This window comes from Callospermophilus lateralis, chromosome 1 (genome assembly GCF_048772815.1).
Source record: "Callospermophilus lateralis isolate mCalLat2 chromosome 1, mCalLat2.hap1, whole genome shotgun sequence".
NCBI lineage: Eukaryota > Metazoa > Chordata > Mammalia > Rodentia > Sciuridae > Callospermophilus > Callospermophilus lateralis.
Window position 1 is genome coordinate 222,780,473 of NC_135305.1, and position 21,650 is coordinate 222,802,122.

At 64.0% G+C, this 21,650-nt stretch overlaps 1 protein-coding gene across 11 annotated transcripts in view; it reads left to right on the forward strand.

The window, feature by feature from the left end:
- Window positions 1–6,007: 6,007 nt before the first annotated feature.
- Window positions 6,008–21,650, forward strand: part of Pip5k1c (phosphatidylinositol-4-phosphate 5-kinase type 1 gamma) — a 35,693-nt gene continuing 20,050 nt past the window's right edge. For 5 of the 11 annotated variants that reach the window (XM_077109668.1, XM_077109680.1, XM_077109688.1 and 2 more), the window contains exons 1-2: window positions 6,008–6,184; window positions 15,753–15,837. In XM_077109668.1, the coding sequence (XP_076965783.1) occupies window positions 6,091–6,184; window positions 15,753–15,837 (179 nt within the window). In that variant the 5' untranslated portion in view covers window positions 6,008–6,090. Of the gene's footprint in view, window positions 6,185–8,894; window positions 9,010–15,752; window positions 15,838–17,192; window positions 18,059–21,650 lie in introns of those variants that run through there. The other 6 variants (XM_076851492.2, XM_076851510.2, XM_076851463.2 and 3 more) reach the window with 4 other exon arrangements.

A 21,650-nucleotide genomic window follows, 5' to 3' on the forward strand; every position in this document is an offset into this window, starting at 1 on the left:
CACCCCCTGGCCACAGTGCCCTGGGCCACCCCCAGTGCCAGGCCCGCTCTGTGTCCCAGGCCACGGTCCTGGCCCCTCCCACCCCAGAGGCCTCCTTGGGCCTGGACAGAGCTGCGAGGTGCAATCGGACACTGGCCTCTCTGGGAAGCTATCTTTGTTCTCCCATTTGGGAGCAAATGACCCAGAAAAAACATTCCTGTCCCCCAAGTCCTGTCCCCTCCCGACCTGGGGGTCCTCACCTTCCATTTTCTGCTGCCCCTGATCCATCCTGCCCACAGCAGTGAAGATCTGCGTTGGGTCCCACACCAGCCCACTCCCCAGCCCCCGAGGTCCCCGCAGTGGGCCACCAGGGTCAGGAAGCCCCGGGAGGCTGGGCCAGGTGGGAGGCTGGGCCAGGAGGCTGGGCCAGGTGGCAGGTGCCTGCCACCCTGCACTGGTCTGGGGTAGGGAGGGGGGCCAGCCTAGTGGGCCTGAGGACCATCCCCCCTCAGTTCAGGGGATGGAGGGAGTCCCACAGTGTCCCCTCGCTGCCGTCGCCCCAGCACCTCCTGGGCCAACAATGACCCTTTTAAGGCTCCCCGTGCGCTGGGCAGGCTGCCAGGGGCAGACAATCCCTCAGAAACTGTGTCAGGCCCGGGGAGGGGCAGCCGCGCTCTGGGGACCCGGGCAGCAGGGTCCCAGGCCCCGGGGGGTAGGCATCCAGATGCCACAGAGCAGGTGGGGACTTACCTGTCTGGCAGCTGGCGGGACCCTGGAGGTGGCGTTGGAACGGCGAGTGCCCACCAGGACGGCCTGGGGCGGGAGTGGAGCCGGCGGCTGGGCCCCGCCTGTCACCAGACTGGTCCTCCCGCGGGCAGCGGAAGGCGGGCAGGTGCCTTGCAGGGCGAGCTGCGGCGGCGAGTGGGCAGGTGTGGGTGCCAGGGAGGACCAGCGGCTTGCTGGGTGTGTGCCTCTGTCGCAAGGGGCTCCCACGTGGGAGCCGCTGGGCTTAACCCCTGCTGGCCCGGGCGGCGACACCCAGCCCTACCTGTGCCTGGGCGCTGTGCATTCAAGGCCTGCGCGAACCACGTGGTCGCCCTGCACTCCCACCGCGGGTCCCCGGGCAGTCCCCACTCACCCCAATGCTCGCGCCCGCTTCCAGGTGCCTCGGGGACAGCGAGCAGCGCCCCCTGCCCAGGCCTGGACCCTGTCGGGGCTTGTCCCAGGACGGAGGAGAGAGCTGAGTGCGAAGCGCGTGGGAAGGAGGACGGAGTGGTACGCTGGGGACTTCGGCAGCTCGTCGCGTTGCCCACGGGTCCCTGCCGGAACTCCGGGCTCCGTGGAGCCTGCGGCAAGACTCTGGCTGCTTCTCACTTGGTTAAAAAGGTGGGTCAGCCATTCAGACTGGCTTTCCTTACAGCTCTTTCAGATGAAGCCGGACTGTGCTTTGCACAAGCTTGGGAAGCCGCGTGGTGGCCACGCCTGTGATCCCAGCGACTCCGGAGGCTGAGGCAGGAGGATCGCTAGTTCAAGGTCAGCCTTGGCAACTTACTTAGCGAGGCCCTGTCTCAAAATAAAAGAAGCTGGGAGTGTAGCTCAGTGGTTAAGCATACCTGCGTTCAATCCCCGGGTGCAAGGAAACCAAACCAAACCACTGTGAGCTTGGAGTCCATTTTGCTCTCTCTCCTGTTGTTATTTCTTGTTCCCGGTTTCCTCTGGTGCGTACGATCACATGAACATCATATGTACACAGGAATGTGCACACATAGACATATGTGATTCTGGCACCGGAGATCGAACCCGGGGATGCTCCACCACTGAGCCACATCAACAGCCCTTGTTATTTTCTATTTAGAGACACAGCCTCAGGAAGTTGCTGAGGCTGGCCTGGAGCTGCCATCCTCCCTCCTGAGCCTCCCCAGCCCTGGGATGAGGAAGGTGCGCACCGTATGCGTGGAGACATACATACGCATATCCACTCTATCGCTCCATCTCTATCTCTAGTCACTTGTGGATTTACCAGTTTTGCTTTTCTGCGTTGAGTGCTGGGGTGGAGCCCAAGGCCGCAGGCGCGATAGGCCAGTGCGGTGTCCTGAGAAGCACCCTGGTCCACCCATTGACCCTACTCTGTGCCTCCTGGTTCGCCTGCTGGCCATCTTCAAGGTTGGGGATTTTGTCTGGCTGAACCCTGGCATCCCCTGTGGTCCAGAGCGGAGCAGGGTACACAGTAGGTGCTTGATACATTTGGGGCTGGATCGCAGCCAAGGGGAGCCGGGCGGGGACCTACCTGTGCTGACGTCATAGGCGCCGTGGCCACCAGGGGGCGCTAGGAACCCAGCCACTAGCCTCAGGGCAGCCTCAGTTTTCCAACGCTGCAAAATGGGCAGGGAGTGGACATGGATCGCAGGGGCCAAGAGCGCTGCTGCCCGGGACCCGGCCCCGCTCACCACCCGCTGCCTGCCCGCTCTGTCCCTCTGTCCCAGCGCCAAAGTCGTAAAGCTTCTTGTTTTTATCGAAGGCGCAGACACTGCGTTTCAAAGCTTGGAGCCGTCTCTGTCCTGCTGAGAACATGGACAGCCCTTGCCTCCCGCGGTTCCCCCACGGCCCCTCCTTGACCTTTCTGACAGATTATTTTGACATTTACTTCCGTGTCTCAATCATGACTTTTGTGCCACTTGTTGATTTTCCAGTTTTGCTTTTTGGTGGTTTTTCCAAGTTGCTTCCTGTTCTTACTGTTGTCGTACCTAACCTTGCCCTTCCTGAACTGCCGGGGCCAGCGGATCTCGAGTTGCCCTGGCACCTGAGTTGCCGTGCAGCCTCATGAGCTCACACTGTGCCCTCCCACTGATGCCTGGGCATATGCATCGGTCCGGTCCAGGTGGGCCAGGCTGCCTCCAGGGCCCGCACTTAGATGCGTCTCCTCTGGACAGCTCGGTGCCCCTGCTGTTCACGACAGGGTTCAAGGGAGCTGGCAGGGGTAGGATGCACCACGTGGCCACTGGTAAGGGAGCAGCTGGGGGGCCTGGAGCCCTCGTAGGGCGCACAGCTGTCCCCACAGAACTTTCTAGAACTTTCTCTCCTTCCCACACTGAACCTCTGTCCCTTCAACATTAGCCGGTCCCCTCCCAGCCCCTGGCTCCCACTCTGGTGCTTCCTGTTTCTGTGGACCTGAGGACTCCAGGGACCTGCTGTGGGTGGACCCTGCAGTGTGTGCCCCTTTGTGCCTTGTCACTGAGCACTGTGTCCTCAGGGCACCTTGTGGCAGGTGTCAGATTTCTTCCCTTTTCGGGGCTGAGGATGTGGGTGGGCCACACTGTGTGGACCGGTCTGATGCCTGACACTGTGCCTGTCCCCTTTGGGTGGACTCCCTTCTAGTTGGGCACAGCTAATGGGGGCCCCTTTGCCCTCCCTGGGGCCTTGGCCATTTCTTCCCTTTCTTGATCTGCCTCCTGGGCCCCCGCACAGCCTTGCCACAGCATCCTTGGGGCCGAGGTCTGACAACCACCTGCCCGGCTTCCTGGTCCCGTCCCCCCCCCCCCCCCCCCCCGATCCATCCCCAGGCCCCACAGCCCAGCCTTGTCGGCCTCTAGCCTCCCACTGCCTGAGAGAGGAGGTCCAGGCCTCTGAATCAGGCCGCTCCTCACTAGCAGGGGCCACGCTGCCCCCAGCGGAGACGGTTAATGAACAGAACTATTAATAGCAGCTTATTAACAGCCAGACCAGGACCTCGGGATTCCTGACCGCCGAGCCTCTCCGTAGCAAAGCCATCATGGTGCTTCAGCAGCAGGACCCCTGTCCCCGTGTGCCACCTGCAGGACCCACCGGAGCACCATTCTTGCGGGATCCGGAGCCACTGGCAGGGTGTGGTGTGGGACGGAACCAGGGCCTGGTGTGTGAGCAAGCGCTCAGCAGGAGCGGAGTCCCCACCCGGTCCCTTGGGCAGGTGGCTAGAGGCCTGAGGGCCCCTGTCGTGCACCTGCAGGAGAGAACCAGGACGGTGCCTAGGTCACCTAGGTGTCAGGCTGCCAGGAGCGTGGAAGTGAGGGACACGGAGACCTGGAACCGCAGAGAGCCAGTCCCTGGCTTCAGGACCACGCAGACCTCTGAGCCTGGAGTGGACGTCACCGCTCACGACTTAGTCTATTTTTAATATTTATGTCTCAGTTGTAGGTGGGCACAACATCTTTATTTTATTTATTTATTTTTACGTGGTGCTGAGGATCGAACCCAGGGCCCCACACACGCGAGGCGAGCGCTCTACCGCTGAGCCCAGCCCAGCCCCACAATTTAGCATTTCAAATAATCATGTGGAGTCTGGGTGCCGTGGCACATGCCTGTGATCCCAGCCACGGTGTGTGTCAGGAGGCTGGCAAGTTCAAGGCCAGCCTCAGCAACTTAGCAAGACCCCATCTCAAAATAAAGACTAAAAAAGGCTGGGACGTGGCTCAGTGGTAGAGCACTTGCCCAGTGTGTGGACCACCCTAGGTTCCAGCCCTCCAGTACCAGAAAATAAAAAGGTGGGAGAGTCATAACATTTATGTTATAGTAACACACATTTTGGCTTACTGATGTTAATATTTATATACATATATCATATATATGTATATATATATTATGCTTAATAAAACACAACAGATGGTTAGCATATTACATTTATTGTTGATATTCACAAATAATAAGAATTTACTATGTACACATAGATACAGATATAAGCTTTCAAGTATACATGTATATACTTAAGTAATAGTATTTTAAAATATTTTTTAGTTGTAGATGAACACAATACCTTTATTTGTTTATCTTTATGTGGTGCCACCGATCCAACCCAGTTCCTCATGCATACCAGTCACTGACCACTACCTCTGCCCATCTAGTGATATTTACCTATGTACATTGTGTTTATGTGTGAATGTGCTCCTATAACTCCGTAAGTTCATATAAGTGTAAATGAGTACTAGTACATGAATAATGTAAGTGTATTATATATGATGTACAAATGCAATTCTTTCCTTATGTATTTGTTACTCATATAGATACATATTATATTACTAGTATCAATGCATTAATATTATCCTATGTAACCATAATATGCAAATGTAAATACTTATATATTTGTGTCACTCATAAAACATAAATGCAAGCATGATATGAGTAAGGTAAACTCATTATTTAATATAATATGCAAATATACACATAGGTAATTTATACTTCCATACTATTTTTTAAAAAATATTCTTACTAGTTATTTTTTTTGGGGGGGGGGATGGGTACTGGGGATTGAACTCAGGGGCACTTGACCAGTAGCCACAACCCCAGCCCTATTTTGTATTTTATGTAGACAGGGTGGCACTGAATTGCTTAGCGCCTCGTTTTTGCTGAGGCGGGCTTTGAACCCGAGATCCTCCCAAGCCGCTGGGATCACAGGCGTGCACCCGGCTGCTTTTATTAGTGATCGATGGACCTTTATTTATTATTTATCTATATGCGGTGATGACGATCGAACCCAGTGCCTCCCACATGCTGGGCAAGCGCTCTGCCCCTGAGCCTCGACCCCAGCCTTACTTCCATACTATTTCCGTATTATTTTTCCAAATCTCAGTATTTATTCACGCACATGATATACAACTTAGGGAATACATTATGTATTTTATGTAATAGGAATATTATGTAATGCAGTTTACGGTGTTGAGGAATAATGCAGACTCTTGACTGTTTCATGTACAATACATGAAATAACAGGCAGCGCGAAACGTCCCGGGAACCGTGCGTAACCGAAGTGGCGGAACAATAACGCTGCTGCGGTCGGTTGCGAATGTTACCTGCGGCTCCAGTGCGCAGCGCTACCCCTGACCTACCCTGAAGACACCGCGCCGTCCTTCCATCCCTGGACACGCGGGGGCGCTCGCGAAGCTTCCGGCCGGGGCCGCAAAGCCCAGCCCCCGATCTCCGATTGGCGGTATGAGCCGCACGTCAGCGCCTGGCCCCGCCCCGGTCCCGCCCCCGCGCGGCGGCCCCTCCCTCCGCCCTGGGCCGGCGGCGCTTGTTGTTCAGCGGCGGCGGCCGAGCTCGGCTGCTGCCTCGGGCCTCGCCGCCGCCGGTCCGCACGCGGACATGGAGCTAGAGGTGCCGGACGAGGCGGAGAGTGCCGAGGCGGGGGCCGTGCCCGCGGAGGCGGCCTGGTCGTCGGACAGCGGGGCGACGTCAGGTAACGGTGCGGCCGGCGGCGCCCCCCTCGGCGCGAATGGGCCGGCCCGCCCTCCCCCCCGCCGCGGCGCAGTGGGCCCTCCCGGGCGCGGAGGGGCGCGGGGACCCGCGGCCGGCTCGCCGGAGCATTCCACTCGCGGGCGCGCGCGGGGGGCGCCGGGACGCCCCACGCCCGGCCCGGGGGACGCGCCGCGCGGGCCGCGAGGCTGCAGCGCCCCGCCCGCTCTGGGGTCCCTGGAGGGACAGCCGGTCTGGGGGCGGGAGTGGGTGCGGGGCCCGGTCTGGGGCCTGTGGGTGGAGGGAGCCCCTTTTGGAGTTATGCGGGGAAGAGGGGTCCTCGCGCCTGCGGGGACCGGGTCTGGGAAGCAGGGTGGGCGAGCTGCCTCCTGCCGAGGGCGCAGAGGGGTCGGCCTCCCCGGTCTTGTCGGCGAGGGGCTGCTCCGGGTGTGCGGGATGCTGGGGCACCCCCATGCTAGTGGGCGCCTTACCTCCGAGGCGCTTCCGGGCTAGGGGTGACATTGCCCCAGATGCCACCCCCGGCCCGGAGCCACCAGTTTGGGCTGCCCGTCTTGCGATTGTCACCTTTTGGGCCTTCCCCCACAAGCAGTCACCCTGTGGCCGTGGGGGTGGAGGTGGACCTTTGCTTTGGGGCAGCCTCCTGGTCCTGTCATTCCTCCTTCTGGAAGTCTCCAGGCTGGGTGCTGGCAATGGCTGTCCCTTCCTTTCCTGGCCTCAGCTTACTTCCCTGTGAAACAGGGGCTCTAGGGGGACTGTGTTTTGAGGTGCAGTCCGTGTCAGGGCAAGTGCAGTGAGGAGCCCTCGCCCTGTCGTCTCCCGGCTGCTGCCTGGCAGTGGCGGCACCTGCTGTGCAGGCTTCCTTGTGCCTGGGCCTGGGCTGCATCCCGCGGGGCGGTGTGCAGAGCCCAGAGAACGGAAGGTTCCTTCTCCGTGAGGTCACAAGCTCCCACATAGGAAGTTACCGGTTTTGCAGAACCCTCCCCCCGCCTCCCGCAGGCGGCCGTGGCCGAGGGTGGTGGTGTCTGCCTCCGAGCCCCAGCTTCCACCGGCCCGAGCTTCCTTGGCAGCAAGGCGAGGTGGTGCTGTGCTGCCAGGGCAGGCGCAAGGGCGAGGGCGACGCAGCCCCCGATGCAGGTCTGAGGCTGCCCATCCCCACTGCAGGCCTCCCGCTTCCTTCCCCACCGCCATCTGGAGCCGCCTGCTAGGTGACCCCATTTAGCCCCAGGAGCCACTCGCCCTCCTTCTTTGCTGTCACCTGGTGGCCTGGCCGGCACCAGGCATGGAGGAGGAAGCCTGTGGGGCAGTGGGCCCCAGCTGGGTCCCTCCTCAGCCCGCCCAACTTCTGCTTGGCATCAGCCCTCTGCTTGGGCAGCTCAGGGACACAGCCGCCTCAGACCCACTGACCACAAGAAAGCCACGCGGCAGACATCTGCCTTATCAGGGACTCTGCGATCTGATTGGGGACAGAGAGTGGCTGATCTGAGCAGGGAGCCGGGCGATAAGGAGTGGCCTGCCCTCCTGTCCCAGAAATTCACAGAAACACGACCCACCAGTGCCAGCTGGGCACGGGCTCCACACTGCTGCCCCTGGGAACCCCTTCTGCCCACCTGGGCGTGGTGACGGTCCACGCCCCTTCTTGCTGCCCTGTGAGCACGCACATAAGTGGACACCTGTGAGTGGTCACGCTGCAGCGGCCCCTTCTCCCCACCAGGCTGCCTCCTGCCAGTGCCTCCGCCCGGCACCATGGCATTTGGGGCTGGAACTTTTTTATTTTAAGGGGCTGAGCAGCGTCCCTGGCCTCCTCCATGCTAGGGGCTCTCCAGCCGTGACAGCCACGTGTCCAGATGCTGTGCAGCCTGCCCGGCAGGGTCCCCACGAGGACCGCTGCGCCTCGTCTTGTGACTCTTTGCTTCCCATCTGCAGCATCTGGGCCTCCTGCCTGGTGTCTGTCCCCAGGAGGAAGCCCAGAGCAGTCCTGCTGGGTGACACTTCCAGCCTGGCCCTCCATTGCTGTGTGACTTCACCTCTGTGCATGGTCTCTGGGCGGGATGTGGGGTGGGGACCGCACTGTCTGTATCCATTGCTGCCTGCCAAGGCCTCTGCATTTGGGGTTTGTCCAACCCCTGCTGGGGCCTGTCCTGGTGGGTTGGCTGCTGCAGCAGGGTCACCTGTGTGTCCCTGAACATGGGCCTGTGACTGGTGCTTAGTGCTGGCACTTGGTGTCCCAGCCATGCAGTGTCTCGGTGAAGGGCAGGAAGACTGAAGAGGCACTCAGGGCTTCCCGGGGGGCCCACCGTGGCGGTTTCTGCCAGTCTGATGGTGGGTGAAACGCTTCTCGCTGGTGCTTAGAATCTGGTCACTCTGAGGGTTCCTGGCTCCTGATGCCCAGCCTGGAACAGGCTGCCCAGCTGGCTTATGGCAGTTACTGTGGCCACTAGGCACATGGGGGCTGTCCGGGGTGCCTAGTTCACGGCAGGGCTCCTGGGATGACTGGAGGCTTGGGGGTCAGACACCGCGGAGCCTGCCCATGGGCTTGGCCTGAGCTGTGGTCTGGGGGTTCCTGAGCCATCCCCTGCTACCCTGTCTCCTGAGGCCGTGGAATAGTGGCCTCATCCGTGCCCCACCCCCACATCTAATCTGGTGACGAATTATGTCAGCTTTGCCTTCAAAACCAAGGCAGTGTCTGCCCACAGCTCCGGCACCTCGGCCTCCACCTGGCGCAGCCACAGCCTCCACCAGTCTGCACCAGCGCCTCGGCTCCACCCCCGCTTCCTGCCTCTTCCTCAAGACTCCTTAGGACTGGCCCAGGTCCTGCCTCCCCTGCCCACAGCCCTGCATGCGCCCACTCACTCAAGGTCAAAGGCCAAGTCCTCCTTGTAGCCCACAGAGCCCTGCATGACCTGCCCCATCCCCTCCCTGTTCCCGCTGTGTGGGCTGCTCCTCCAGCTCACCAGGCTGGATCCTGCCCCAGGGCCTTTGCAGGGGCTGCAGCCTCTTCCTGGAATGTTCTTTTCCTGGATCTGTGTCATCGCATCCTTAGCTCCTCAAAGTTTCGCTCACTTCTGTCTCCAGCCTCCCGGGCCTCCAGCCCCTCCGTCTGCCCCTTGCCGTGCCCTCCCCACCACAGCACTGTCACCTCCCAGCATGGTTGGCTCTACAGAGCTCTGCCCCTCAGGAGAGGTCTGGGCGCTGGCCAGTGGGCCGCACTCCCAGGTGCCTGGCTCTGGAGCGGCCCGGCGCCCCACAGGTGGACCGTAGCTCCAGGAGCACCAGGGCAGGCCCTGTGAGGTGGCAGGCGGCCTGCAGAGGAGGGCCTGCTAGGAGCCGCGTGTGGGCCTGGCGGGATGCCCTCAGAGCCTTCTCCAGGAGAGGGCAGCAGGCCTGGGTCCAGGCTGACCTGGGGCAGAAAGCCCCCTGGCACCCCTGGCCGCTTCCTGGCCGTGTGACGTGACCAAGGCCCTCTGGCCTGGCATCTCGGCCTCCCCGGAGGCCACCCGTGTGGGTGTGGAGTGTCCTTGGGGCGGCTGAGCTCCTTACCGAGCTGTGGCCAGAGGGTCTCCCCCGCTGCCCCTGAGCGTGCAGAGGGCAGCGAGGGAGACAGGGCCAGGGTCAGCGACGGCCCGCAGTGTCCAGGGAAGCCCTGTCCGCGCGGGGCCCGTACAGTCTCCTCCAGAACTGAGCTGAGAGGTGGGACCCAGACATCCGACCCACGAGGCCAGAGGTACCCAGTCTGCACCCCAATACGGCCACCACACAGTGGGCAGGAGAAGAGGGGGACGAGGGGTGACGGGAGGGCAGGGCAGGAGGCGGCTGGTCTGCCGGCGTGAGGAAGAAGTGGCTGCCGGGGTGCGCGAGTCGGCGGTGGCAGCGAAGGCCCTGTGGCAGGACGAAGTCAGTGTGGGGACAGCAGCCAGGCGGGTGGGGCCTGGCAGGTAACGTGGTTCTGTTCTGGGGACAGTGAGTGGCCCTGCCAGAGGGCCTGTGTCTTAGAGGCTCCCTCTGGCCACGTGGCAGGAAGGGGTGCAGTGGCAGCAGGACCCTGGAGGGTTGGGGCTGAGCCCTGGGGCGGTGGCTTGGCTGCGGGCACCCCCAAGGCCAGGGCAGGGGCGCCCTTGTGGGGTGCCAAGGGCCGTGTCGGGGCGCATACCCTCAGTCCTGGCAGCCCTGGCCTCTGAGCAGTGGCTTCCCTGTTTTCCTCTCCAAAGGAGGCCAGCAGAGCCCGAGGACGCCCTTGGCCAATGGCTGGCCATCAGCCCCCAGAAACATGCTCTGGGGGCCCAGCGCAGTGAGCCCAGAAAGGTCCCTGTGCTCCGGGGGGTGGACGTGCAGATGCCGAGCAGAGGCCTCTGCTGAATGTCCCCAGGTGGGTCAGATGGTCTCTGTCAAGAGCAGAGCCTGGTGGCCTGAGCAGCAGATAGCGGGCAAGGCAGGCGGGCACTGGTCGGGTCCAGCTGGGTGCAGGGCGGGTGCTGGCCTGGCTGACCCCACAGGGCCGCCCCTGCTCAGGGCCAAGACATCGACGTCCTTAGACCCTGGGGATCGAGGTGCAGGGGTGTGTCCTGTCTTGAGCCGCCCAGGCCCCGCCGCTTGCTGTCGCTGCTGCCACCCTGGGGTGCGTGGTGACTTCTGGTGTCCCTTCTGGTGACTTCCAGTTTGTTCAGTGGGAATCAGAGGAGGAGCCCGGAGGCATCTTCTCCTTTCTGATGCTCCTGTCTCCTCGGCTCCAGGAGCGGGTAGCCAGGGCTCCCTCACCCCTCCAGCAGTGACCTGTCTCTCAGAGCTGGGGAGGAAGGTCACTGCATGGGGACAGGCCCGCCTGGGTTCTGGGCACCAGGTGGCCCTTCCTGCTTTGCAGCCGAGCAGCTCCTTGTTGATTCCCCGGAGCTCTTTGCATATGGCGTGCCCTGCCATCTGTGGCCAAGCGTGGGCAGTGCGCTCCACCTCCTCTCGTGCGGGTGTTAGTTTTCCACGGTGACCAACTTTCCTTGGGGCTTCCTGGGTTTGCCATCAGATATGGGAAGCCCTTTCCTGCGCTGGGGTTGTCTGAGGTCTCTTCCAGCTAGTGGCCCCTCTCCCGGGGGTGTCCTAGGGAAGCTGCAGGGGCTGCGCTGACCAGGCCGCTCCTGGTGGCTCTTTGCTGTCCTGGGCCGTGCTCTGGACCGTGGCTGAGGGTCCCCTGGGTGCGTTCTCCGATCCTGCGCGTCTGGGCCGTGTCCTGGTGCATCAGGGCATCTCTGTCCTTCTCGGCCGGGCAGCCGGCCCTCTCCTTGCCTGCTTGGGGCTCGGACGCCCTTCGAAGTGCCGCGTGCTGCGTGGCACTTTCATGGCTCTGGACGGAGCCCAGGCCTCGGGTGCTGGGTGGGCTCTGCGCTGAGCCGCGTCACTGGCCCGTGGGTTTTCCTTGCCTTAAGGCGGTGGAGGCAGTGGCCAGAGCTGCAGCGAGCACCGGCCACCTGCGGGGACTCCCCAGCAGCCAGCGTCACTGCTGTGTGGGATTCCGCGAGGCCCGGGAGTCAGCGGTGCCCGGTGGACAGGGCAGTGTGTTTCTCCGGGAGGTGCTGCAGTGTGGAGCTGGACGCTGGGTCAGAGAGCACCGCACAGGGCCCCGCCTCACCCTGCGCTGCGGCCACCCCACACCCTGCAGGCCTCCTTGCCTGGGGACTGGACACTGAGCTAGCGGCAGCTTCAATGGCGAGGCCCCAGGTGTGGGAGCCTCCCTGAGTGGGCGGCAGGCCGAGCCCCGGCTCCAGGCTTGGGGCCCAGCTCTGGCAGGCCGCTGTGTCCTGTGGCAGTGCCCAGCGTGTGCGCTGCGCAGGGAAGGGTCTCAGAGCCTGGGAGTGCAGACGGGGCAGCTCTGCCTGCTTGCCCTCAGGCAGGACCTCATGGCGATGGCCTCCTGTGTCCTCCTGGCAGAAGTGTGAGCCAGAGAGACCTCCCAGGGTGGGGCGGAGCCAGAGGGTCTGGGATCCAGGCCGGGATATTTTTTTTTGGTACCCAGGATTGAACCTGGGATGCCTCTACCACGGAGCCCCATCCCAGCCCTCTTAGTTTTTATGTAGACAGGGTCTCGCTGAGGCTGGTTTCGAATTCACAATCCTCCTGCCTCAGCCTCCCCATCACTGGGATGACAGGTGTGCGCCCCGGCCTTGTGTTTGGTCCTGGGGTGGAGCCCGGGGAGCCACAGGGAGCTTCATCCCCAGCCCATTTTGTTTTATTTATTTATTTTTGAGACAGTGTCCTGCTAAGCTGCAAAGCTGACCTTGAGCTTGCAATCCTCCTGCTTGTGCCTCCTGAGACTCTTATTTTTTGTGTGGGGGGCGGGGTACTGAGGATTGAACTCAGGGGCACTCAGCCGCTGAGCCACGTCCCAGCCCTATTTTGTGTTCTATTTAGAGACAGGGTCCCACTGACTTGCTTAGCGCCTTGCTGTGGCCTGGGTTGGCTTTGAACTCGCGATCCTCCTGTCTTAGCCTCCCGAGCGGGCGCCACAGCCCTGGCCTCCTGAGAGGTGGTGGGTGCACTGATCCCAGCTGAAGGGATACTCGCAGCCCCCGCCACCGCCTGCCAGGCCCCACCTCTGCCTTGCTCTCTGTGCTGGGGACGGCCACCAGGGCTGTGGGCGCACCGAGGACCCGGCTTCTGGAGCATGAACCCGGGGGGCTGCTCAGACCCCACCACGGCACCGTCCAGGCTGCCAGCGAGGCAGCGAGCTTCCTGGGACCTGCGCGGGTCAACTGGGAATGGGCCGATGGCTCCCTCGGCCTCTTTGGTCCTCCTGCTGTCCCTGTGGCCACCCATACTGCTCAGGAGCAAGAGCGGCCTCTGCCCGTCAGGCACTGCTGGAGGACAGCTGAGCTCCAGGAGGGGTGCCGGGAGCACCCCACCCCAGGCCGCTGGAGGGGCATCTGCCTCTGCTCTGCTGAGGACAGGGGTACGAGAGGTGGCCAGGCCCGGGCCCTGGGACCCTGCCCAGCAGTGCCCTTCCCGGGCCGATGGGGGGGCCGCGGAGCCTGGTGACCGGCTTCCTGTTTACCACTGGAGCCGGTGGGGAAGCTCGCGTCCGCCCGCCCTGTGCTGGGAGAGGGAGGTGTGACCGGTCCTGTCCCCAGGGCCTGCACCCCCTCCCGGGCGGCCCCTGTAGCTCCCTTCCTGCCTCTGTTCCCAGGACAGCTCGAGGAGTCGTCCCTCAGTCTGGCCTGTCGCACGGGTCCCCGGCGTCCCTCTTGTGAGCGTGTGGCTGTCCCCCACACCTGTTCTGACACCAGGCCCCTCCAGGCCCTGGAGAGCGGACGTCGGGCGTTGGGGTGGGCACCCCCGCGCTTCACCTGCCTGCCGGGACCCCTGAGCAGGTCTCCACTTGCCTGGGCAGTGCCCGGGGACTGCCCAGCCGCTGGGGAGCTGCCCGTGAGGCCTCAGTAACCGTCCTGGGGCTGGTGCCTGCGCCCTGGGGACTGCCCGGTGCCTGGTGGTCTCAAGCCCGTGGCCGCCCCCTGGGGCCCTGGCGTCCTTCACTGGCCGTGGTGCCCGTGCTCCCTCCCTGGGTCCTCTGTCACTCAGGCCAGCGTGGAAGCCGAGGTGGGCAGGGCCCCAGTGCGCTGGACCCCGGACACGCAGTGAGCGGCCATCTGAGCCCCCGTGAGGCCCGCTGCCGCGCTGGCTGGAGACGCTGTCCTGCGCAGGCGGCCGACACGGACTGGCTGGTGCCTGGTTGTCTGTGTTCTTCTCCCCGGTGCTGGGAGGGGACCCGGCACACCTGGGGTGACAGGCACGGCTGCTGCACCTGCCACCTCTGGTGTCCATCAGCTGACCCGTCGTGGGCGTCCCCTGTGCCGCTGACCTGCAGGGCCAGCTGCCGCAGCACCGAGCCTATGTGGTGGTGGCAGCACCTTCCTCCGCTGCCCCACCGAGCTCGTCCTTGGCCAGCAGGGGCAGGAGCCAGGTGGGCAGCTCTCCGGCTGACCGTGTGGGGAGTTCCTGGTCAGGTGCTCCTAGGACTCGAGAGCCGCTGCCTCTCTGGACTCACGCCTGCGCCTGCCGTGGCGTCCAGGGAAGCAGAGGCAGTACCTGGCCAAGCAGTGCCCCTAGGACCCATCCAGGTCCACGGGCATCCCGAGGTCATTTCTGTGGCTCCCTGGGACAGTGCCCAACCCGGCCAACAGGTGACCTATTCTCACGTTTGTGTATCCCCAGGGGCCTGGTGGCTGCCTTGAGCAGGTCACAGCTGACAGCAGAATCTCATCTCTGTAGATGCAGGGACCCAGGCCCAGGGGGCGCGAGGGCCATAGAGAGGTGCCTGCCCTCCAGCCCCTCAACCACAGCGCCAGGCGAGCCGCCAGGCCTCATGGCCTGGGCCCTGCGTGCTGTGCGCCCCTGGGCAAGTGGCAGTTCCTCTCTGGGCGTGTTTGTAAGGGCAGTTGGGGTCACTGCTACCCAGTCGGCCTCTTGCCCCCCAGGCTGGGGACATTTGGTGATGGTGCCATTTCTGCCTCATCCAATTGGCCAGAGTGGCCTGAGGCCCTCCGGGCAGAGGAGTGGCAGGCCTGCTCTGTGGTGGGGCACTGGGGGCCCTGTGTGCACCTCTGTCCCCTGGGCTGGCAGCTCTCACCCCCATCTTCCTCTCGAGGAGCCCTGGGGTTCCTCCTCGAGAGGGGGCAGTCCAGACCTCTCTGTAGCCAGGTGGCCACAGGCAGAGCTGCAGTGGCAGAGTGCCTGGCCCGTGTCCTCGGGGCCTCTTGTGGTGGGGATGGCCGGTGCAGAGCCAGGCATGTCCCTGACGGAGGGCCAGGATGGGCGGGGCGGCACCCCATGGCAGGGCCTCCCCTGGTCCAGCTCAGCCCAGCCTGGCCTCCAGGAGGTCCCAGGTCTGGAGGGTGGACATGGCCTGCAGTCTGCGGGGCAGCCGGTCAGGGAGAGGTGAGGAGCGGTGCTGCCGGGCCCACGCCCCATGGCTCCCTTCCAGGAAGGCTGCGTGCACCACCTGGGTCCAGGAGTGTCCGCTGGCTCTTGCTGTGTGACCAGCAGGCGCAGGAGGGCAGAGGCTGTGAGCAGTGACCCACGTCACCGCGGTTTCCAGGCCTGGGTCCAGCAGTGGCCATCACGCAACCAGGGCCCTGGGCTGGAGGCACGGGGCTGGCCTTGGCCTGCTGGCTCTGCACGTCCTCCCGGCAGGCAGCGGCTTCCCCTGCGGGATCTGAGAGCTGGGTGGACGCGGCAACGCGCCTGGTCCTCGTGCCTCCAGCGGGGGCCCTGAGTTGTGGCCCTGGTGCTCCTGTGGCCTCCGGGCCTCTCTGTCCTGTGTGCCCAGGGGCCCCAGCAGACCTTGCCCCAGCAGGGTTGGGCCTGGGCAGTGCCCGGGGTGTGAGGAGCAGCCTCTGCCCCGGCTCCTGCTGCTGGGGAGGCTCAGGCCTGTGGCCTGCTGGCCCTGCCCAACCGGAGCGAGGACCAGGGACCCTCTGGCCAGGAAGGGGCGTGGTCTTCCGGCAGGTGCTTGGGGGCAGCTGTCTCCCAGACCCAGTGCTGTCAACTTTGAGCTGTCCGGTGCGTCCCCTCAGGTGCTGGAGGCCCTGGCTGCCCCGCCTGTATCCCACGCTGGAGCAGAATGATTGTGGGTGCAGAGACGCAGGTCACCCGGATCAGGTGAGCATGTGATCCGAGCAGCTCTGGTGCTTTCTGTGGAACAGCTGAACCGTCTCAGGTCACACCCATGACACCAGGTGCCTGCCTTGGTGGGAGGTCAGCAAGGAGGACTGCAGCAGGTGACCACAGCCTCTGGCCCCTGGTTCTTTCCAGACCTGAAGCCTGCTGCTCCAGCCTCCTCAGTTAGCCAGGGTCTGCAGGCGTCTCCTGTGGAGGGCCAGGAGCTCTTCATTGTCCCTGGTCAGCCCACCACTGCTGGGGGGGGGTCTTGTGGTTGATATGAGGGAAGGGAGTGGCCATGGGCCGGTAAATTTTATTTGTAAAAAGAGGTCATGGGGCTGGCTGGGGCTGGGCTCAGCGGTAGAGGCTCACCTAGCCTGTGCGAGGCCCTGGGTTTCATCCTCAGCACCACGTAAACATAAGTAAATAAAGGTGTGGTGTCCATCTACAGCCAAAAAAGACCAGGTTGGGAGCTTTGCTGGGCCTGGAGGGGCCCCTCCCCCCTTTTTCTTTCTTTGTTTTGCCGGGGACTGGACTCAGGGGTGCTTCACCCTGAGGCATACCCCAGCCCTTGTTGTTTTTCATTTAGACACAGGGTCTCACCAACTTGCTTAGGGCCTCGCTAAGTTGCTGAGGCTGCCTTTGAACTCATGATCCTCCTGCCTCAGCCTCCCGAGCCACTGGACTGGCTGGCGTGCGCCACGCGGCTCCCTGGTTCTGTTGAAGTCAAGACAAAACATCCTGATATTTCCACTCCCAGCCTGTTTCCCCACTGGAGAACAGTCCTGGGTGGATGGGCACTGTGTGAACAGGCTGGCCAAGCCTGCACCTGCTCCCGGGGCTCCTGGCCCAGGGAGAGGGTGGGGCTGACCAGCTAGGGACAGGCTGGGGAGGTGTGGCAGGAGGGCTGCCCTCCACAGGGGTCTGTAGAGCAGGTGGGGTGCAGACAGCGGCTTCCTTCCACAGGCCCACAGGAGTTGGGGGACAGGGGGGACGGCGGGGGGATGGCGGGCGGGTGGGGGTGTGGCGGCTGGGGGCCTTCACTCCAGCACTAAGGAGCTCTGTGGGCCTTGAGTGGAGGAGCCAGTGGCCCTGCATGGGGAGCAGCCGCAGCAGGGTAGGGGCTGCCTTCTCCCGTCCACTCCCCTCGTGGGCACTTGGCGCCCAGGTGCAGCGTGGGCACGGGAGCTGGTCATGGCGGGAGCTGGGCGGGCTCTGGGACCAGGCCTGAGGATGCGGGGTGTCCACTGTGTCCCAGGCCCAGCCGCGTGGCAGGAGTGCAGGCCAGAGCTCCCTGTGGGTGCTCGCAGCAGAGCCACGTCCAGGCTGTGCTGGCCTTGGCTGAGGCTTCATCCTCGAGTAGCCCCGTCTAGGGAGGGGACAGGGGTCAGGGGTAGTAGGACGCCGAGTCCAACGCATGGGAGCACGCTGGGCCGGGCTGTATCTGGACACTGGTCTCCCGCCGTCACAGGGGCAGCAGGCAGGGTGTCCACCCCCCACCAGTCCCAGCAGGGGCAGCGCATGTGCCATGTCCCATGCACCCAGTCCTGAGCACCCAGCCACGTCCAGGGCTCCCTGAGGCCTTTGGAACCCAGCAGCCATCTTGGTGGTGGACCCACTGTGTGCCTGGGCCCGAATGCCAGCTTCACCTCCTCAGGTCCTGACCCTTGTAGCTGCAGACTGCCTGCCTCGCTGTCCCCTCCTGGCTCCCTGCCCTGTCCCCTCCTCTCCAGCACTCTCCTGGAGAGGCCCCTTCCTTCTCCCACCCTCCGCCCTCCCTTTCCGTCCTGCGTTCCCTTTCCGTCACGGTCCTGGGATGGAGCCCAGCACTCCAGCGCCCAGCACCAGGCCAGCACTGCTGACGGACGGTAGCCGCCGGCCAGCTGCTGGGTTCTCAGCCTCTCCCCTCAGCCTGGAGGCCGGGTCCCGGCAACAGCAGGAACCCACACGTCCTTGGTTTCTGGTTGACAAAATGCCCAGGCCCAGGCCTGCTCAGTATCCCAAGGGGGACAGCAGCTACTGGTCTTGGTGCCCTTCAAGCTGGGGAGTCCGACGCGTCCCTGCTGCTCAGAGAGGACTGTCTGCATGGGCCGGTGAAGGCCACCCGTGACACCAGTGGGGGCTGCCTGCCTGGGTCCTCCTCACAGCACACCTGCGCTCGGCCTCAGCATGTCACATGGCCTACGGCCACCGTCTCCCATGCCTTCAGCTGCGAGGCCTGGTCAGTGGTTCTGTAGGTTTTCTGGACTCTGCCCCCCCAGTCTCCTCCTCTCTCCTGACCTTTTGCTCTGGCCAGCACCTGCACCACGCGTGGCCGCGCACACTTCCCCAGACTTGGGCTTCACATGTTTCAGGTGGGGGCAGCGTCCCCCCGCACCACCCCTTCTCTCTTGAGCCTCTTGTCTGCTCTGCTCTGCGGCTCTGGGGTGGCCCTTGGGCACGGAGGCCAGCACTCCACGGAAGGACCGATACCGGCCTTCCTTCAGTTTCTTGACCGCTGTCCAGCGCGTGTGGCCGCTGTGCTCCTGGGGTGGAAGCGGGGCCTCCTGCATGTAGGCGACGCTCTGCCGCAGGGCTGCCCAGCCCATGTCCATGGCTGGCTTTGTACGTGAGTCCATTTGAACTCCTGAGCCATTCTGGACGGGAGGTTTTCTGCCTGTGGCTGTGGGCAGCTCAGGTATTTCCAAAGTCCTGTGCGTGGCCATAGTGAGAAGAGGTGACTCAGCCCGGCCGTGACAGGCCCGGGGCCCACAGGTGCCCGACTGCAGCACCTCTTGAGGTGCAGGGGTGGGGGAAGGAAGGCAGCACAGGCCAGGCAGGCCGCTGAGCCAGCTCCACGCCCAGCCTCGCAGCTGGGATGCGCCCTGGGCTGCCTCAGCCGTGAGCCAGGGAGGCGGCCTGTGCGGGCGACCAGGCGTGGGGCTGCCCAGCAAGGTCCAAGGCCTCTTGGCCAACGCCTGAGCCTCTGGCCTGCCCCGCTGGCTGGGTGCTGGTTCCCAGGAGCAGCGTCTGGGCCCTGGACCACCCCGAGCTGCTGGTTCCCCACGTGAGACAGCCACCTGGTCTGGCTGGGGCGGGCCTGGCACTCCAGACGCTGCAGGGCTTCGGAGGGCCGCGTCACCGGCGTCGTGAACTTCTCATCCAGGAGTTGTGGCCACAGGGGCTCCTGCTGTGGGTCTCACCAGGGTACTGCGCCCCAGGGACACTGGGCCATGTGTGGTCGTCACTACCGGGAGCTCCCGGCCTGGGGTGGATGGAAGTCAGGGAGCTGCTCGGCACCCTGCAGGCCCCAGCACGCCACCCTGGAGAGAGCTGTGCAGTGTCCGCAGTGCCCAGGGAGCCCCTGGCTTAGCGCATAGGCTTTGGCGTGCCAGGGGGCCCACACGCTGCATGTGGTGCACTTAGGAGAGCGAGGCCTCAGGCACGGCCACTGGGTGCACTGCGGGCAGCTCTGCTCACCCCGGCCTGCATGGGCACAGGACCTGGCCCAGCCACCCACAGCTGTGTGTCAAGGCGCGTCAGCTCCTGGGCCACTGTGGGCCTCTGTTTCTTCCTCAGCAGTTGGTTCTTAGCGTTCACAAAGTCTCAGTTGATAGTGGAGGGTTGAGGTGCAGGAGGCCTTTGCCACGGAGGTGGGCGAAGCATCCGCCTGTGGGACCAAGTACCTCACCAAGGCTGGGAGCCCCGAGTCTGCCTCCACCCGCTTCTGGAGACAGGAGCCCGAGGGCCTGGCAGGGCGTGTTGGGGAGATCTGTGGCTCCTGGCCTCGGGCAGTGCTTTGCAGCTGGGGCGCACTTGTCTTTTGAGGTGGGGTCCACACAGCGCGAGCTCGTCTTCACCAAGTGTGAGCTCAGTTCCTAACACCCTCAAGTGCCCTGCGGCCACCATTTCTAGCTCCAGAACATTCCATCACCCCAAAAGGAGGAGGTCCGTCCCCACAGGCAGTCCCCTGCCCCTCGTGGCCTGTCCCCTCCCATCTCTGAACCCTCCAGTCCTGGGCGTGTTCTGGTGGAGGAGTCTCTGTGGCCTGCTCTCACAAGGTCCCCCTGCGGCTGACCATGGAGGCAGCCCGCCCTGTCCCGCTGACCCTGGGCTGGGCTGTGCCCTGAGCCCAGGGCTTGTTCTGGGAGCTCTGGGCGCAGGACCGTCCGGCTGCTCCAGGTGCCCTTGCTGCCTCTGCCCCGGGCCTGGGGACCCAGCCAACTGCTGCTCGCTTGCTGTGTCCGGTGGGCTCCGCGGGCAGTTCTGCTGCGGGTCTCGCCTGGCGGCGTGGTCGGCAGAGCGTGAACTCCAAGGGGGCTTCCACTCACGTGTCCTGTGCCCCAGGGGTGGCCGGGGCTCTGGTGCGGCTTTGCCCACTCTGCCCGCATGGCCTCGCAGGGAGCCCTGAGGACACACACCATCCTCGCTGCCCGCTTCCCCGTGTCACAGCGGGTCGCGTGGCCACATGAGCCCTCTGGACAGGTCAGCAGCAGGGTCCATCGGGTGGCCAGCAGCCCTTGTCGTCCTCCCCAGCTCTCGCCTGTGCCGGAGCCCCTGCCTGGCCTGGCCTGGCCTCCTAGTAGCCTCCAGAGCAGGAGGCCAAAGGACACGTCTCCCAGCACGTGGGGAAGTGACCTGCTTCCTGACCCCTGGGGTCCTGGGCCCCACCCGTCCTAGCTGCTCCTGCTGCTGGGACAGCCTCGGCCCTCTGCACGGGCGTGTGCTGGGCGGCAGGGCGGGGGACGAGGGACCGTTTGGGGAGGTGGGGACGTGGGGCCTCTCTGGGGTGACTTGTGAGCCAGGTCTGAGCAGGGAAGCAATCCCCGAGGGCAGCTGAGGGTGCAGCCGGGCAGAGGCCCGGGGAGGAGCCCTTGGGGCTGGAGCAGGGGAAGCCGAGCAGGGCTGTGGCTTGGTGCCCGCGGCCAGGGCCCGTGAAGGCAGACGGGCAGAGCTGGAGTGGGCTGGCTGAGCTTGTCCAGGGCAGGGTGGGCATCCCCTTCTGCTGCGCCTGCCCACCTCGCTGGCCGCCCCTTTCATGGAGCTGGTCTCCCTGCCCCTGTCCGGCCGTCCAGCCCAGACTCCCCACAGCTGTGGCTGTGGCCTGGATCAGCAGGTGTCTTGGGGATGCGGACCGAGTGACCTCCTGCCCCCCTGCTCTGTGTCTCCCGGGCGGGCCTGACCCTGGCAGGCAGAGCCCTGCCTGTGGGTCCTGTGCCCTGCCCACCTCCTCCCCTTCCTTCCTGTCCTCAAGGCCCCTCGGCCCCCTGGGGCCGGGGTCCGATGACGAGCTCACCCTGGCCCTGCCGACCTGGCCGGCCTCCCTGGGTGCCGTGAGGTGGCCCCGTCCAGCTGCTCTCGGCCTCAGGTTCCAGCTGAGGCCTGCTGTGCCCAGAGGCGACGTCTGTCCATCCGTCAGTCAGTCAGTCAGTCAGCGCACACAGGTCAGACTAGCCAGGGAACCAGGAAGGGGCTGTGGGACGGGGCAGGGGGATGGCAGGATGGGGGCCAAGTCCAGGCAGAGGTGCCTGGGAGGGTCGGGAGAGACTGAGGCAAGAGGGCCTCGTGCCCAGCAGGCAGGAGGTGGTGTGGCTGGCCGGTCCCCTGCAGGCCTGGTCAGCCCTGGCGCCAGTGCTCCTGGTGGACAGGGCAGAGCAGGGGGCTGCCCAAAGGGGCAGGGCTGGGTGGTGCAGGGTCCCCGCTGGCCCTCAGGTGGGGAGCCCATGAGGCAGGGGACCCATCTGCAGCCCAAGCCTGGCTGTCCTGGGGGACGCCATAGCCCAGCCCCACGTGGGCGCAGCCGCCTGTAGCTTCTGCAACTATTTTTAAAATTT